The sequence below is a fragment of the Thunnus albacares genome, chromosome 10 (assembly GCF_914725855.1).
Source record: "Thunnus albacares chromosome 10, fThuAlb1.1, whole genome shotgun sequence".
NCBI lineage: Eukaryota > Metazoa > Chordata > Actinopteri > Scombriformes > Scombridae > Thunnus > Thunnus albacares.
In genome coordinates, this window is record NC_058115.1 from 21,335,330 (window position 1) to 21,349,604 (window position 14,275).

Genomic DNA, 14,275 nt, shown 5'->3' on the forward strand with positions numbered 1-14,275 from the left:
TATGCTGCAGATTTCCCTTTTGATTTCCTTTTAAATTCCTTTCACATTTTCCCTTCTGCTGGTTTGCCATTGAGTGAGATCGGATAAAAAGAAGCAGTGAGAGTTTTTTTTTCTCCTCTCTAAAAAAGTATATTATCAACTAACACAACACAATATTAAAATCACAGGAGATTCTTTTAACTCAGTTTGCATCAGGAGCTGCCCGTCAGTAACCTGAAACACACAAAACAGACAGATTGATGGTTAAAAGCATGTTTTCCTCCTCGATATTTATTATCTTTGACAACATGTCATTAAAAAGTCTCACCTGTGGAAGGTCACTGTTAGACCATCTCATACTGGTTGTTGGTTATGTATCGAGACAAGCAGCAGGCCAGGAATATTCCAATGAGCTGAGCAGGAAAAGACATTTTAGTGTGGATAGTCTGGTTTTGGCGATCATCCTATCAACTATGATAACGTATCAAATAATGATTCATAAATGCTGCCACTCTGTTAAACTGGGTTTGTGCTTCTCTGGGCTCCACGTAGGCGAACATGCACGATGGTCACTCTGCGCTACTTATAAGTTAAAATTACACTCGTACAAACAAACAAACAAAAACAGCAAATAATAATAAACAAGTGTCTCTTTAAACTGGCAGAACGTGAACCAACATGCATGCAAACAACCTGATGAATATGAAATCATAGATAGATAGATAGATAGATAGATAGATAGGAGTTTTTAGGCTTTGGTGAGTTTGCACATGTACGTCCTTAACTTGGTGAGCGTCTCAACACTGTCCATTAAATACATAAAATATGACAGTAGCAATAAAAGAGCTGCCTTGTGCTCAATATAATCAATTATACTGGAAAATATGTGACTTTTTGTCCATTTCTAGGGGATTGTGTGATTTTATGAGGTATGAACTTGTCCCTGTACAGTGAAATATCTAACGTGGACTCAAAATCACTTCCCTTGAGACACATTGTCTTTTTAATGTCAAATTATTATGACACAGACATTTTCTTCTTTTATACTTATATATATATATATACAGCTTAAAATGATAATAATAATCTTAAAGTGCACTTTTGAAAACCCACGTTACAAAGTGCTTCACATAAAATCCTTGGATTTCAAAACAGACAAAACCAATTCAGTGTAAGATAAAACAAGAAATACAAACAGAAATAAATGACAGTTCAGATGAAATACAAACTCAATTAAAATCACGATATTACACTATATATATAACATTTACATTTCCCTTTCAAATCAGCCTCCCAACAGGCGCTTTATCAACTGATATAAACCTGCTTGACGTGCAGCTGCACATGACACCTTATCGGCACATGTGAGGCGTGACTGAACCGTCCTGTTACCTAAAAACAAACTTCTCTCTTTCTTCTCTTTACGTGAATCTTCAGAGAAACACAATTTCCAGTCGTACAAAGGAGCCTCCACATTAGAGCTCAGTTGTGTTAGAAATAAACGCACACTCGACATTTTCAGAGTGAAAACAAAGGTGAAAGTTTTTATTCCTTTGTAAACGTCTGGTTCAACTTTGACCTGCACACAGTTTAACAATGTGATTAAAATCAACATGGCATGTTTGTTTTTATGGTCTTTATCATTTAGGCATGTCTGAAATATCTGTCTCGCTCAGTCATTTATTCTCCCCATATAGCAGACACTAGTTGAGATTACACTATAGTGAGCAGTACACTGAGATTTTGGATATTATAAGAATATAAATGATACTATTTGTAAACAGGGAGTGACTTCAGACACACTGCTAGTTTGGTTTAAACAGTGGATTCCCTTCTTTTATTTATTTATTTTGGGGCATTTTTTTCCTTAAATAGACTTTAATCTGCAGTGTAGAACAGACAAGAGCCAACTTCCTCAATACAGGGAGGCTGAAACTAAAGCAGCTAAATGGCTTAACTGTGAAAAAAGGGGCCTGTTGCTACGTGTCACTGCGTCCAAACGTCTCAGCAAAGACACATGGGAGTAAAATATGACCTTAACTGATAGGAATGACGGCCGAAGCTACGAAAACAAGATTGGAAACAACTAAAATTTTACTTTAAACCACTTTAAAACAAACTATCTGAACATGTCACGTACCTGGAAGAACGCAATTCCAAAAGAGATCCCAGCAATGATTCCCAGGTTGGCCTCCATCAAATTGGTCACCAGTGTGAAGCAGCCCTTCACAGCAGGAAAATAAACATTTATAATGACTTTTTTAACCTCTTAAAAAGTTTTTGAGCTAAACTATTTATCCTGTTTGTTGCCGAAACATGTTGACATTCATTTGAAATATGACTAAGTAGTTTAAAATATCTAGCAGGGGGTGTAAACTCACATTTGTGTACACTTCCGTCTTAGCTTTGTCGAGGTCTTTCAGGGTCTCCGGTGCGCACTTCACACCTTCCTTACAGCAGCTGGTGGGGATTCCTTTCTCTTTAAAGTAAAGTGTGTTCTCCCAGTCGGTGTAGTTTTTCATCCCGCAGCAATGAAGCTACAAGTACAAAAACAATCAATTTAACGCAACACGTTTATTTATGCGACAGAAAAGTGGGTCAAAAATATTTTTAATGATTAAAAAAAAAAAAAAACAGTAGGATGTTTTGCTCTCGAGTGACCTCACTGCAGATGTTTTGGATGATCTTTTGGGGAAAACACCTGCAGTGACGAGAGCTTGAAAGTTTAAACTAGTGCAGCAGCTTTTCTGCTCTGCGTGGTTCAGCGTCACTCGGCTGCCCTTTTTAAAAAAGCTCTTATATAAGCAAGAGTTCTTCAGTTTGTACAGCGAGACACAAACAAAGTCAAGATAAGAGCAGCAGTGTTAGTGTGACGGCAAAACTCCCGCTTACAGTCCTCTGGATGGTGTCGAGCCCGGCGCTGCTGCTGTCTGTGCCGTTGTAGGACGTCACGGCGTTTTTGTAGGCGCTTCCTAATTTGGCCTTAATCTGGGAAATTAAAAACAAAGTAGATTCTGTTTTAGTAAACTGTATTTTCATTCAAAAAATGTTTTTAATTTTGCAGCAGAAACTCACCTCGTGCCTGAAGATGAAGCCTGACACACCAGCCACAAGCTCAGCCAGGAAGACCACGGTCAAGAACATGGCGTACTGAAGGAGCAGAGCATTAAAACAACAGTTGTTAAAAAAAAAAAAAAAAAAAGGGTCACATGTGAGATTTTTAAGGATTACTGCACTTTCACTGACCAGTTTGAGCATCCATGGGCTGCCGCGGCATGTAGCGAAGCAACCAAACAGTCCGAAAATAACGATGGTGGCTCCGGTCCCAATGAGGACATATGGCGCGTTGGTGCTCTCCTCAGAAGCCACAGAGAAATAGGCCTCCAGGCTCACCTTCCCCCACACCCCGACCGCCAGCAGGAACATGCCTGTGATCTGAAGAAGAGCACAGAGAGTCAGCGCCGGCATCAAAGAGCCAAAGACAAAGATGAGGAGGCTTTAAGGGCCAAAACCAAAGATTAAAAGGCTTGAACCTGCTTGTTTAATTACACGCTGGTGTGTTTACGGTTCAGCAGCATTTTATCAAATCTGAATGCTTCTGAATCCATAAACTGTTTAGTAGTTTCAATGATTTTAAGTAACAAAAATGATAAAAAGCTCAGAGTTTAAGAGTTAAAACTGAAATATTGGAATAAAAAGTCAAGTTTGCTTCACAGTTTAACATATTTGATATTTAGATATTTGATACGTTTTGAAAAAAAGAGGAGCTACAACATTTCATCAGATCTGTTAAGACTCAGAGTTCAATACATCCAGCAACTGGTTACTGAAACGATCGATAGAAAATCAATCGCCAAAAAGTGTGATCTAATAATTGTTAAAATAATTTCTGAAGCAAAAATATTAAAAATCTGCTGCTTTCAACTTCTTCAATGTGAAGTAGGGCTGCAGCTAACAATTATTTCCATTATTGATTCATCTGCTGATTATTTTCTCAATTAATCAAAAAAAAATTGTGAAAAAATTGGCTTTCAAAATCTCTCCAAACTCATGTTTAATGTCTTCAACTTTCTTGTTTTGTCTCCCAAATGCTCCAAAACCTAAAAATATTCAACTCACTGTCATATATGACAAAGAAAAACAGCCAATTGTTTCATTTGAGAAGGTGGAACCAAAGAACATTAAATTAATTGATTATCAAAATAGTTATTGATAATATTTCTTTCAATTGACTAATCGTTGCAGCTCTAATGCAAAGATTTTCTGCTTTTTTTGTCATATATGATAATAAATCTTAATATCTTTGGGTTTTGGACTGTTGGTCGGTCAAAACCAGCAGTTTTTAAAAGATGTCATCCTGGGATCTGAGAGTAACTGGCAGACTAATTGATAATGAAAAGAATCATTAGTTATATTTTTATATTTTATATTCTGTGGAAACGCTCTGCCTCCTAAAACAGCTCTGAAAATATTAAAGTTAAACAGTTTAACCAAGCGAGAATCACATGTGAACAGCACAGCGACTCAAGAGAAACCCCGTCACTGAATCTGGCAAACATCAGGAACACTTTTAATTAAGGAGCATGAAGAGGTGAATCGAGGGAAAACACCACCTCCATTATTGATTTCCTTTATTAAATCGCTGCTCTCGGGGGAGGAAATGCAGATGAAGAGAAGCAGATGAGTTAGTGGAGGATATTGAAGCTCTGAGACAAGATGAGGATTGAGTATATTTTCAGTGTAGGTGATAAACTCTCCTTCTGCTAACGTCAGTCATAAAACATGTCCGATGATTCACTTTACGTACCTGACAACATTTTAGTAAAAACACACCTGGGATACTCAGTACCTTCAGCCTGCCGTTTAATCATCTCAGCAGCATCTTTTTGCTTTAATGCTGCCCACACAAGTCATTAGCCTGAGGGGACGCATCAGCTCAACCAGCCGAGAGCAATAAATTGACAGATAAGCACTAACCTGAACTTTGTGTTCGCTGCAGCAGCCTGAGATGGTTGTTTGCTTGGTACAAAGATTAACAGCTGCGAAAGGAGCAGCAGAAACTTCTCATTTTTCATCTGAAGACTGTTTATGTTTTCCTTTCGTACAGTTTTTAGGCTGCAACTAACAATTACTTTCATCATCTGTTTATTCTGATAATTATTTTCTTGATTAATCGATTGTTTTGTTAATTGGATCAGAAAATGTTAAAAATGACAAAGAAAAGCATCAAATTATGGCTGCGATGGCTGACAGAAAATGAATTGGCAGCCATCTTACTGATCAATTAATCGTTCAAGTCATTTTATAAGCAAAAACCACCAAACAACCTTGTTCCAGCTTCTAAAATGGGAGGATTTGCAGCTTTTCTTTGTCTTATATGATAATAAAACTAAATATCTTTGGGTTTTGGTCGCATAAAACAAGACATTTGAAGATGTCACTCTGGGCTACAGGGAACTGTTCAGGCTTTTTTTCACTATTTACTGACATTTAAGACCAAACAACCAGTAGATTAATCAATAATGGAAATGGAAACAATGGAACCAGCAAATATTTGGCATTTTTCCTTGATAAATGACTAAAAGCAATAATCAGTTACCAAAATAACGAGAGTCAGAGTGTTAAATCAAATGAATGGACTGCAACTTTCAATTATTTTCATTATCGATTAATCTGCCAATTATTTTCCTGATTAGCCTTACTGATTAATCATTTGGTCTGTGAAATGTCAAACTAAATAGTCAATATTCATAATTTCTCATAGCTCAAGGTGGTGTCTTCATATTAGGGGTTCAACAAACTAATTATTTTCATAATTGATTCATCAATTCTCTAATAGAGAACTGTGGAAACTGTCCATCCCAGTTTCCCAGACTCCGAGATGTCGTCTTCAAATGTTTTGTTTTGTCCGACCAACAGTCCAAAATCCAGAGATTCAGTTTACTATCATGTAAAGTCAAGAAGAAGCATCAAAATCTCACATTTAAGAACCTGGAACCAGTGTCTTTTTGACATTGTGGCTTGAAAAATTACTTAAACGATTAATCGCTTACCAAAATAGTTGCTGTTTAATTTTCTGTTGATCGACTAATTGTTGCAGCTCGACTTCATATAACGTTAGCTGTTCAATCAGAGAAACAATACACAACCCAACAATAATAAGTATACTCTATATTAGGGCTGCAGCAACCGATCATTTTCATTATCGATTAATCTGTCAACTAACGATATTTTCTTGAGTAACAGATTAGTTGTTTGGTCCATAAAATGTCAGAAAACGGTGAGAAACAAAAAAGATGACGTCCACAACCCAAAGATATTCAGTTTACTGTCGTAGTGGACTAAATAAACTAGAAAATATTCACATTTGAGAAGCTGGAATCAGATAATTTGGAAATTTTCTCCCTGAAAATGATTCAAAACAATTAATCTATTATCTAAATATTTGCCAATTAATTTAATAGTTGGTAACTAATCGATCAATCGACTACTTATTGCAACTCTGATTAAGTCAACTGTCATGTATGACAAAGAAACACTGAAAGCTGGAAACAGAAAATGTTTTGCACTTAAAAAAATATCTTTCGACTAATTTAACTGATTGATTGACTAATCGATTAGACTCTAAATGAAACACTTTTAATAAACTAAGCGAAGTTAAGTGTCAGTTAGGCGGAGTGATTTTCTCAATCAGTGACACAAAAAGCTAACGGCTCCTTTCTATACGGACACTAATGAGACGTTGATAAACTAGAGCCTCCAGGCGGCGGAACAACACAAACATCTGCTTCAGTGTCTCCAACGGTCAGTGAATTTCCAACAAGTGGTTCTTTATTTAAGTAGAAAACTAAGAGCACTTTGACTTGTCGCCATTTATCCGGCGTTTTTAACTCCGAGTGTGTCCCTATCTGCCGTGATTTAAGGAAATGATGTGATTAGCCCTGCTGGCATCGCCGCTTTTAGCCCATTGTTGCTCCTTTAGCTTGTTGTCCCCCATTACATGTCATGCAACTCACCCAGAATATGAGGCTGTAGGAGATAAGGAAAGTCTTCAGACAGGTGATCACGGGCTTCGTCTGAAGCCGTCGAGACGGCGGCGACATCTTGGCTTTTTCACTTTGGCCAGAAAAAGAAAGAAAAAGTTCACTTCTCAGCGCCCTGGAGGGGAGGAGAGGGAAAAAACTTCGGGGATAAATCCAGGGACAGAGAGGGAAGTGTCGTCACTAACACAGATGCCAATTTTTTGTTTCCTAGGATGGAGAAGTCATGACCCGCCCTATTCTGCCTCTGATTGGCTAGTACTCGTTACCTTCGTTAGTTTGGTTGGTTAGGTTTACGCACGAGGAGTGAGACTGGTTAAGGTTAGGGTAATAATATCAGGGAAAGCCAATCAGAGGCAGAGTAGGGCGGGTTATGACTTCGCCGTCCTAGGAAAAAAAAAGATCGCAACCTAGATTCACTTTCCTGAGGGCATAAACATTTTTCCCCAATCCACAACAGCGTCGAGTCAGCGGCAGTATTCAAAAATACCACCGTCAGCTACAGCGTCCACAATAAAACACTAAGGACACCAGGTACGTTATTTAAAATAGATAAATGACTGATGAAATCCTCACCCAGGGCTGCTAAAACACAGACTCAAATCACAGCAGCAGCTATGATTATGGAAGATAATTTACTCCAGAAATTTAAAAACGGATGAAAAGTTAAGATTGATAAAACATAAAATATGATGAGGCAGGCTACTTAGTCAACATATTAGTCTTACTATGTCATGATTTTGAATGAAAAAGTGAAAAGTTTGACTCTCTATCTTATAATTTAAACTCAGTATCTCGTAGATCATTTTACTAAGTCAATAGTAAAATTATAAATCTGGTTTACTATTAGCACATAATTTTGACTTTCCATCTTACATCTTATCTTAAATGTGACTTCTAAATCTAATTGATTTTGACGTATGAAACATAAATTCTGAGAAAGAAAGTCGTTATTTCAATGCAGTATGTCATAATTATGACCGACTATTTCATAGTTTTGACTTAAATTGTTTTTGAAATCATTTTTTCCACTAACATTTTATTTATTTTCTTTGTTTTCCCAGCTAAAATGGACTTCCATGTGCACCAGATTTTTTCCAGCATACTGAAAATAATCCCTTTCAACAACTAATTCAGATACAGCTGTGGCTTAATGTTTAAGAGTCACATTATGCTTTTATGCAGAAGGCAGGCTCTGTACTTCCTGTCTCATGCTGTCTGACTTTACACTCCTCTGCTGAATCTGATGTGACCTAAATCAGTAGTTCTCAAACTTTCACGTCAAGGACCCCTAAACTGACACAAATTAGACCACAGACCCTCAGTTGATAAGATTTTGTCTCACTGTCCCCCATCTGATAATATGTTTGCTTTTAGATGTTTTATTACAGAAAGTGTTTGAAATGACTATCAAACTCATACATTCTGTCATTGTGTTACTTATAGATGGAATAATAGTGCTGGGGACCACCTGGAACCCCCTCAAGGAACCCTGGGGGTCCCCGGACCCCACTTTGAGAACCACTGGACTAAGTTACATCAGCTGAGTAAATAAAAATACATCACATGTCGCCCACTGAAAGATATTACTTCTAATGTTTATCAGAGATGAGGAGTGCCACGCCAGCATGCAAAGATGGTGTCTTGACAACTGCAGCCACTGATTGAAGCTGAAAATGTCAGATCAATGAGTATTGATCAACCCATCAGACTTCAATCAAGGTCTAACAAGCAGAAATGGTGTCTTCCTGTTAGAGATAACATTCAGATCATTCATTTATTTGTTCAGTCTCTTGCACGCTTACATTTTCACCATATTCAAACACAAGTAGCCTTCATGTGGCTCTTAAGGACATGAGTTCAAATCTGTCACATGTTGGTTCTTATTCCCTCTCTCCCACTTTCCTTCCTCTCATTAAGTCTAATAAAATGCTTAAAAGGTTTTGTTTTCTCCTACATGAAACATCCCATCATATTATGACCAAGAGTTAATCAACATGCTTAATTAACTGTAGCTGTGTTTAGCATCAAATCAAAGTTGGCAAACAATTATAAAAGGGGTATTTTTCCATCCAAAGGTTCCTTCAGGAACTCTTTAAATAGAGAGGCTTCTTGATATAACCATCCGCCTCCATATGAAACAATAAGAGGAACTAAACGAATAACAGGAAATGACTTTTGTTTTCTGATATCGGGTTGATTATCTCGTTATCCCCAGATAACATTTAAAAAAATTGCAAACACGGCTACTCTCGGCTTCCGTACTAGAAGATTGTTTCTTCACATCTAATTGACACTCTAATTATGTTCGACAGTTTATTAGATGATCATTTAAGCTTCCTATAAGACAAACCGTAATCAAATTACATGTGATGATTCTTTCAGAACAACAACTTATTGTATTAAATATAGAAATATCACAACAAATCTGTGAGGTCATTAATAATAACTTGATAATAACATCATGGAGGTAAAAACATGACGTTTCTATAACTCGAACTTCCGCAAAAAGCAGTAAATGATTTGAGGAGGTTTAATGCAGCGGTGGGAGGAAACAGACACACAGTCCGCTGGTGCCACCAAGTGGTTTCATCTTTAACCATGAACTAAGCGGATCCTTGTGTGTCAAAAGCTGCGGAGACTCTGTTACAGGAGCACCCACTCTCCAGCGGGGGACAAAAAACGAGTGGAGAGTTTTTAAAAAGTCGTTTGAGCATCATTTTGGTGACTTTTTCTGGATTATAACTTTGTTTCCTTGTTTGACTGTGGGATCAAGAGAAGCTGCGCAGAACTTTTTTTCTCCCCCCCCCGCAGCTGTTTCTGACTTGAAGTTTGATTATGACACTCAGCTGCGTTGTTGCTGTGCTCGTTTTACATCTCACAGGTGAGTTAATGACTCTAAACAAAGAAGGTAGGTGAACCCCTTCACTAAAATGTCTCTAGTTATGTGTCCAGGATTGTGAATTCTTATTATTATTGAGTTTCTGTTCAGTCGTCAAAAATGTCATTTGAATTTTTTCCCCTCACAAAACAAAAACTCCAAAAACATATACTATATGAGTTTGCTGGAGGCAGTTCAGGTCACTTAAACATTCACATCCCTTCCCTGCAGCTGGGAAATACTTTCACCTCAGCAGTAATAACAACTGTATTGGATGCAGATGTGCTGAATATTGGATGAATGCAAATGGAGCCCCCTCTTTCTCCACCTCTTCAGGACTGAAGAGCTGAACAACATCTCCCAACATGCAACTGGCCAGAATCCATTGAAATGAATACATTAAGGCTGTAGATGAGCAGCCTTTCTCTTCAGGTGCTTCTCTGTGTGCTGACCAGGCGGTTTAATTACAGCTCGGCTCCAATCACTGCCAGTTAATTACTGAGGAGTCCCCCCTCTGGGCTCAGTGTGCTAAAGCCTTCATTTAATCCTGCAAGATAATGACGTGACCTCAGATCCACCCAGAGAAACACATACGCTCAGATCATAATGCAGAGAGACTGAAAGGATGCTGGTCATTATCTGGCCTTTGTCATTAGTCTCAAATAGATGAAACCTCAAACAGGCACCATTTGTCAAACCATCAGGGGCTGAAAACTATAAACCTGCTTCCAAGTGTGACTCATCCCTGCTGCATAGACACACTCACTCACAGAGTATGCATGTTTCCCTGAAGACAGTTCTGTGAGTGATGCATGGTGTGTGTCGGTGTCTGGGTATTCAGTAAGAGTACAACAATGTAGAAAGAATACAAATGTGCAAGCTCCTTCTTGCAAAATACCTACTTAAAAGTGCAGTAGTATTATTAGTGAAATGTACTTAAACTATCAAAAGTATTATCTGTTTACTATCAAAAGTGCTCACCCTGCAGAAAAATGGCCTGTGACAGCTACATTTTTTAGAGCTGCAATGATTAGCCAATAAGTCGATCAACAGAAAATGAATCACAAACTATTTTGATAATCGATTAATCGTTTTGAGTAATTTTTTATGAAAAAAATGCTAAATTCTCCTTTTCCAGCTTCTCAAATGTGAACGCTTTCTGGTTTCTTTTGTAATATCTTTTGTAATATCTTTAGGTTGTGGACTGTTGGTCAGGACAAAACAAGACATTTGAGGACGTCACATTGGACATTTAATAAACGACTAAAAATTAGTTGCAGCACTAATATTTTTATATATTACATTAGCGAAGGGTCGGTTTCCTCCAAAGGATCCTAAGATAAATCATGAGATGACTAAAGGGAGAGTAAAGAAGAAAAAAACAAATTCTGCAGCAGTTTTGGATTAAATCTTTGCTTTTTGTGAAATATTGTGTAATTTTACTTTTTTAGGCCTTCATTTATTTACTTTAAATGACACTCTGAGAAGTTTAAAGGGGTCTTGGAGGTACTGCTACCATCTCATAGACATCTGAAATATGAGAGGGGACCCCAACAAGACACTTCATAACACTACTTTAATCTTTAACTATGTATTGGATTTTATAAGCTTATAATATGTTTTTAGATAAAATCATAATTTGAAAAGTAACCACAGCTGTCAGATGAATATAGTGGAGTAGAAGTATAAAGAAGCATAAAATGGAAATACTCAAGTGAAGTACAAGTCTCTCAAACTTGCAGAAATGCACTTACTTTTCACCACAGCAGTAGTTTTACCTGCATGTGATAAAACAATTTTTTATTGCCGTGTGCATGATGATGCATGTCAGCTGTCAAACACCTGAAGTAATGTCTGTACTTCAGCCCTACAGCACAGACCATCAGACTAGTGAGCGTAGCTTGTTTTTATTTCCTCTCTGACTAATTCTCTGCAAGGGGGACTTGGGAAATATGAGTCTTTGGAAGTTTCGTAAAGTGGAACATTGGGCTCATTATAAGAAAAAATGCTGACGACGGCTTTAATCTGCGACATCACTGAAAACAATCTGGAGCAGCTTTAAGAGCGGGGAAGCTGAATGTGATGTGATGCATCCCTAGAAAATGTGCTAACCTTCGTGTTTTGTTGACTTTACTTCCCCTTTTTTTTCACTTTACTGTAAATATTTTGTTAATTTCTTCTGATTTTATTAAAACCCAATATGTAGAGAAGCATTGAAGTGATTCTCTTTACCACAAACTGGGATTACAAATTAGACAAAACAAAGAAATTACCATAAAACTTTGTTATTACATTCCTTTTTATAGCCACTCAAATTCACTCAAAGACAAAGAAATCTCAATTATGTCTAATTGATTAGACATAATCTAACTGGTCTAATCGATATTACTTATTAACTAGACCCTAGAGAGGTCTAACTCCCTGTTAGACCTCTCATCAACAAACTGTTACAAAATCCAACAAAACAGAACAGAAATCGATTAAATTGGCTTATTTAGGATTCAGAAGGGGGATGCTGGGAAAAAAGTAGCATCAATACTAATCACAGCTAAAGAGAGCTGACGAAAATCTATTGTATTCTCCAACAAATCATCAGTTCAGAATCGTGTTTATAAGCAATTCTCATAAAATTAGTAAAAGATACGAAGCATCGAGCTGATAAAACAACATTAAGTGTGTTTTTTGAGCTGGTAAAGAGGACCCAGTGTCTCTAGAACCCCAAACAGATTTAGTGTTAAAGGGAAGTTTATTTGGCAGAGGCATCTGTGTCAGAAAACAGCCAAGGTTGAGCTGCAAGCAAAGGAAGCAAATACAGGAACTGACTTGCTAGGGGGGTGGAGGTCGATAGACTGGAAAGTCTGGCACTTGGTTCTAAACATGGAGTTATTTGAGGGATAATGTACCTGAACCACAACTGCTGAGACGGGGGTAATGAGAAAAATGACTAACTGTACAGAAAGTCTAATACGGAGACAATATTCTGAATTAAGGCCGTTTTACACTCTGCTTAAAACATAGAAAGAGAAAAAGAGATGAATAAGAGGGTCAAACTCCAAGCGGATAATGAGAACATGCTGTTTGGCCTAATTTTCGGTTAAGTCAGTCAATGAAGTAGTGTCATAATACAATGAATGGCAGAAGATTGAGTCTAACATGTTTTGTCTGTACTGGAAAAACTTAAAGCCATTTACAAGATTTCCCTGCTATTGTGTTTAAAACCTTGAGGAGTTTCCGTTTGCAGCACTGATTGCAAATCCAGGTGTCTATGGACTGGAATGTTATCGAGCTGAAAGGAAGTTATGGAAAGGAGATTTTGTGGGAAGATTTCATTTAAATGTCAGCTTGTCTGTGTATCATCTATATATAGTATATAATAGACTTGATACAGACGCTCAAAGTCATGATGAATCATAAAGTTTTTCCAACCAGAGAACCAAGTTTAGCTTCTGCCAGCTTGGTCTTGTAAATTACAGGTTTGTTGCTCTCTGATTCTACATGTCTCACAGTTGTTCTGTTGTTTCAGCTGGCACTGAGACAACAGTGTACGACACCTACAATGATTTTGCAGAGGAAGACACAACCCCTCAACTAGACTACAAAGGTGTGTATAAAGTAAGAACACACACACACACACAGGTTCAACACAATCTTAAGCTCAAGTACTGTGTAATTGTGTAAGTGCACTTGTGGGTTTCTCAGAATTTAGATTTTTCCTAAAGACTGACCAAATCCCAAACTCAAATCTGAAGCCTGACATCAAATGGTGTTGCTGCTGTATGAGTGACATCACTCCAAAGACTAGATAATAGCAGATATCCTGTTCAATATCTTGCTTTTCATGATTAGATGTCAGGCGTAACACAGATTTGGGTTTGGTTATTCTTTAAAAACAGACCCGAACTGGTGTCATTCTCCGAATCTCCCCAATGGGGAGGTGACCTGCCACTCCCCTCGAGGTGGCGGCTACCGGAGCACGTTGGGCACCCGCTGCGAGCTGACCTGCGACCGAGGATACCGGTTGATTGGGAAGAGCTCGATTCAGTGTACCGCCAGCCGCCGCTGGTCTGGGTCTTCTTACTGCCGCAGTGAGTGGAAGTTCCTGTATGAGGATAAATCTGACCAACAATTAATATATCCTACTAACAAGTATTTGTGTAGCCGAAGAAGAAGAAGAAGAGCTGCAATGTTGCACTGGCTGACATGTTCCTTCAGGGCACTGTGGTTTATTTTGAGTCGATCCAACATACATCATCCTGCTGCCATAAATATTAAGGGCCCAAACGTGTGTTAATCCGCAGCTGAAAATAGTCCCCAACAAATGCATTATTTACCTCTGTTTGAGTAACATTTGCTGAAATCTACAGTGCCCAGCTGT

The 14,275-nt window shown here is 37.9% G+C and overlaps 2 protein-coding genes across 2 annotated transcripts in view; one reads left to right on the forward strand and one right to left on the reverse strand.

The window, feature by feature from the left end:
• Positions 1 to 7,206, reverse strand: tspan7 (tetraspanin 7). Its single transcript, XM_044363896.1, has 8 exons — positions 6,996 to 7,206; positions 3,226 to 3,414; positions 3,055 to 3,129; positions 2,872 to 2,967; positions 2,361 to 2,516; positions 2,120 to 2,203; positions 308 to 392; positions 1 to 213 (listed from the first exon to the last, which is right to left on the reverse strand). The coding sequence occupies exons 1-7, from the start codon at positions 7,080 to 7,082 to the stop codon at positions 324 to 326; spliced, it is 756 nt and encodes a 251-aa protein (XP_044219831.1). The 5' UTR covers positions 7,083 to 7,206; the 3' UTR covers positions 1 to 213; positions 308 to 323.
• The window catches only part of srpx2 (sushi-repeat containing protein X-linked 2), a 12,532-nt gene continuing 4,930 nt past the window's right edge, over positions 6,674 to 14,275 (forward strand). The window contains exons 1-4 of the mRNA XM_044363895.1: positions 6,674 to 6,783; positions 8,466 to 9,903; positions 13,424 to 13,501; positions 13,794 to 13,985. Of these exons, the coding sequence (XP_044219830.1) occupies positions 9,858 to 9,903; positions 13,424 to 13,501; positions 13,794 to 13,985 (316 nt within the window). The 5' untranslated portion in view covers positions 6,674 to 6,783; positions 8,466 to 9,857. The remainder of the gene's footprint in view (positions 6,784 to 8,465; positions 9,904 to 13,423; positions 13,502 to 13,793; positions 13,986 to 14,275) is intronic.

What these genes read in the sequence shown, in the direction of transcription:
- tspan7 (XM_044363896.1), bottom strand. Translation starts at nt 7,082, where the DNA reads ATGTCGCCGCCGTCTCGACGGCTTCAGACGAAGCCCGTGATCACCTGT. An exon ending in TCGACACCATCCAGAGGACT is followed by an intron (nt 2,517 to 2,871) that starts GTAAGCGGGAGT and finishes TTGTACTTGTAG; the next exon opens with CTTCATTGCTGCGGGATGAA. An exon ending in AGACGGAAGTGTACACAAAT is followed by an intron (nt 2,204 to 2,360) that starts GTGAGTTTACAC and finishes CCTGCTGTGAAG; the next exon opens with GGCTGCTTCACACTGGTGAC.